The sequence below is a fragment of the Malus sylvestris genome, chromosome 15, assembly GCF_916048215.2.
Source record: "Malus sylvestris chromosome 15, drMalSylv7.2, whole genome shotgun sequence".
Lineage (NCBI taxonomy): Eukaryota > Viridiplantae > Streptophyta > Magnoliopsida > Rosales > Rosaceae > Malus > Malus sylvestris.
The window spans coordinates 36,209,083-36,212,462 of record NC_062274.1 but is presented as its reverse complement, the minus strand read 5'-3'; the positions used below and the strand labels follow the sequence as shown (position 1 = coordinate 36,212,462).

Genomic DNA, 3,380 nt, shown 5'->3' with positions numbered 1-3,380 from the left:
GGACCACATTAATTGATTTTTAATTTTAGAACTATCTTAATGGTAAGGCTCAATTGCAGAGACCATTTATGATAAAAACCTTTAAAATGATGCTTCCATTATCTGAAGGAGGCAAGTCAACCTAATTACAAATGTTGTTTCTATTTTTTTGAAGAGTAATGTCAGGGAAACTAAGTTTGTAAACAAAATTTGCAAATTAAATAAATTATCACTAATAAGAATGAGCACATGTATGAACGCTTAAGTAATAATTCAATCATTAATTTTCATGTCATTCAATTTGCATTACCCTTTTGTGAATCATAATTTGTATATGTCACAGAGAAACAGATATAACATCAACTTTTTTTCGTATATGATTGTACCAATGGTAAATACATCTAACAAGAAAAAGTTTCATAACCGAACCAAACAACAATTTCATAATAAATGGAAAAATATATATGGTAAAAGATGTAAATGAAACCATCATCTCGACGAGGGAGTAGTATATTGAGCATAGCTAGACCATTGCTGCATTGGAAAATCAGCAGTACTAGTACTGTTGTCACTTACGGATGGTCCGACGGGAAGCCATGACCGAGCCCCAAAGAGTGAAGACAACGGAGGTGGTGATAGCGAAGAAGAAGAGGAAGACGAAGAAGCAGCAGCCTCAGCAACAGCAGAGGATGATAGAACCATCTGATCATAAATGCTCATAGGTTGCCTCTGCGTATCAACCAACTCAGAATAGCTAACAAGATTTCTTGAGGTTGAAGGCACCTCGTCCGACGAATGGAATGCTTGAGAGTGGACAATCGGCTCACTGGATGTGGCAACGGACAAAAGGGTATTTTGAGGAGCAGAATTGCTCAACTGGGTCGGCGGAGGAACGGCGGTTGACGACAGGAGTCTGACGTTTTCAGGGAAGTTGAGTTTGGCCTTGTTGCCTCTGAATCGGAGGGCAGCTTGATCGTAGGCTTGGGCGGCGGCTTCGGCTGTTTCAAAGGTGCCTAACCACACCCTGGCAGCCTTGAAGGGGTCTCTAATCTCAGCTGCCCATTTTCCCCACGGTCTTTGTCTCACTCCTCTGTATCTTCTCCTTATTGGCTCTGCTATTTCGGGCGCACTGTATACATATCTACTACTTGGAGTTGGAGGGATTGCTGTTGTGGTTGTCCTGGTGCTTAAGCCTTCTGCGGATATTGGTCAAGAGAAAAAGCCATTTTTTTAACTAAATTGTTCTGTTCCAACGCCACGCATTTTGCGTGAAGGAGAGAGCTTACAGAAACTGCATGCTTTTTGTAATTTAAAAAAAAAAAAAAAGTAGAAAAGAACAGATAAATATAAAGAAACAACAAAATCACAATTATTCACATATTGGTTAAACAAATAAGAGTTTAAACAAATTAAACCTTGACTAAACTATGATATTAGTCTCATTCTTTAATTGAACTATTCTGCCACTCTGCGTGCAGAATAGAGCTTTTGAAAATTTTCCGCATTTTGTAATTTTATTTATCATTGAAGATAAGTAGACAAGAACAAGCAAACAAAACCGATAGAAAATATAGATCATAATTGTTCTTATTTTGGAGTATTTAAGTAACTTCATGTGTAAGGAATTAGAAGCGTGCACGACTTTCGTACAATTAGAACAACTTAGGAGATTTTCTTTTGCTTTAATCGCAAGTCACTCTATCGTGTTAAATGTAAAAAGGAAATTACCCCCAAAAGCAGAGGATGGCCCCAGAATGTGCTGTGGAAATTCATCGAAAGCTCTACAAAGCCTTGTAACCGACTCGGACAACGGACCACCGCCGCCACCGCCTTCTTCCTCTTCTTCTCTTCTTCTTTTAGTTCCAACACTGCCCCATGAACTAGTCCTTGAATCAGAATTAACACCTGCAGCAGCCACCTCATTTTCATCTCCGGCCACCACATGCGTCAAGGCCGATACCATTGCCGACATCTCTCTCTCCCTATCCAACTGCAACAGCATTGACGATGCGGCCGACGCTAATATCCCACTTCCACCACCGCCAGCCCGCTGTCGTTGCTGATGTGAAATAAGCGGGGGTTCATTGAGCCATTCTCCAATGTTATGATGTCCTCCTTGTCCCTCCTCAATGTTGGTGCGCCTTGCGGCACGTTGGTCGTTATTACCTCTTGAATTCGCCACCTTTAATACACACATATAGAAATAGATATGATTGATGAGATAATATTTGTTGATATATCTATCTGTATCTACCCAACAAAACTATAAGCACACACAACACAACATACAAAACCAGGTTTACTACTGTTTACGTGTAAATTCTCTCTTGTCAAGAAAACCTACACGCCCCACCACCAGACACGCAGACTTGTTACTTATAGCTTTGAACCGTCATCTAAATATAATATATATGCAATTTATAGTTGGGACTAGCAGATCGATTTATGTAAACACCGCCATGGAAATCATGTCGGTTAATTCAATTGGTCCATCTTCATGCAGAAGGAACCCATTATTTAATAATGGATAAATATATACAGGAAGGAATTTTATCGAGTCAAAAGAGGCAGTATGAAGTGTGAACATACAGATGTCAACATATATATATATATATATATATATATATATATATATATATATATATATGTGTGTGTGTGTGTGTGTGTGTGTGTGTGACAGGCTGGCGTTTGTGTGGGGGCGTTTGTTGTTGTGGCGTTTGTTGTCAGGGGGAATCAATCAACCAACATGATCTTTTCGAGTAGAGTTCGATCAGTCGACATGAATTATTAACTTGGTTTGTTGCAACATGGATTAATCTCTTATTACCAACTACCTAGTGAAATGAAACCTGTTTCCTTAACTTTGAAAGTCAAAGTGCTCAAGTTTGTACATCCCGGTTATTTAATTAGAGAAAAATATAAGTTTAAGCAAAGAATTGATTTGGGATTGTGATGTTTTTATATAAAAAAAAAACAGCTTATTAAAAAAAGAAAATTAATAAAAATGGCTTGAAAACTTTGAGTTTTAATGAGAAGGACAAAATAAAAGGTAAAGTGAATAGTACTAGTTTTGATTTTTTAGTGTAAAAATATGGTTTTTCATTAAAGTGAACAGTACTGTAGGCTTTTCGTTAAAACTCCCTATTAAAAAATGTGGAACATTAAATATGTTTGGCAAAACAAAAAATAAAAGTCTTCTTTAAAAACTGCTCTCAGTAAAATAGTATATAAAAGCAGAAGTAAAGTCTACTATGCTTCTAAAACAAAGTGTTTTTAATTTCAAAGCATAGTAATCAGTGTTTGTTAAATAAAATTTTCAAATAGCAAATGTACCCCCACATATTTTACAAAATTATAATCATTGCCTCTATGTTATTCTCTTTAACAATTATCATATTATA

General features: G+C 37.0%; 1 protein-coding gene across 2 annotated transcripts; it reads right to left on the bottom strand.

The window, feature by feature from the left end:
- Window positions 1–248: 248 nt before the first annotated feature.
- On the bottom strand, window positions 249–2,447 carry LOC126604530 (ethylene-responsive transcription factor ABR1-like). Of its 2 annotated transcripts, none has more exons than XM_050271812.1 (2): window positions 1,708–2,447; window positions 249–1,172 (listed from the first exon to the last, which is right to left on the bottom strand). In XM_050271812.1, the coding sequence occupies exons 1-2, from the start codon at window positions 2,174–2,176 to the stop codon at window positions 469–471; spliced, it is 1,173 nt and encodes a 390-aa protein (XP_050127769.1). In that variant the 5' UTR covers window positions 2,177–2,447; the 3' UTR covers window positions 249–468. The 2 variants fall into 2 exon arrangements, with proteins under 2 accessions (XP_050127769.1, XP_050127768.1); XM_050271811.1 differs by having other exon boundaries at window positions 249–1,175; window positions 1,708–2,442.
- Between the last annotated feature and the right edge of the window lie 933 nt (window positions 2,448–3,380).

What these genes read in the sequence shown, in the direction of transcription:
- LOC126604530 (XM_050271811.1), bottom strand. Translation starts at nt 2,176, where the DNA reads ATGTGTGTATTAAAGGTGGCGAATTCAAGAGGTAATAACGACCAACGT. An exon ending in GCCATCCTCTGCTTTTGGGG is followed by an intron (nt 1,176 to 1,707) that starts GTAATTTCCTTT and finishes CAATATCCGCAG; the next exon opens with AAGGCTTAAGCACCAGGACA.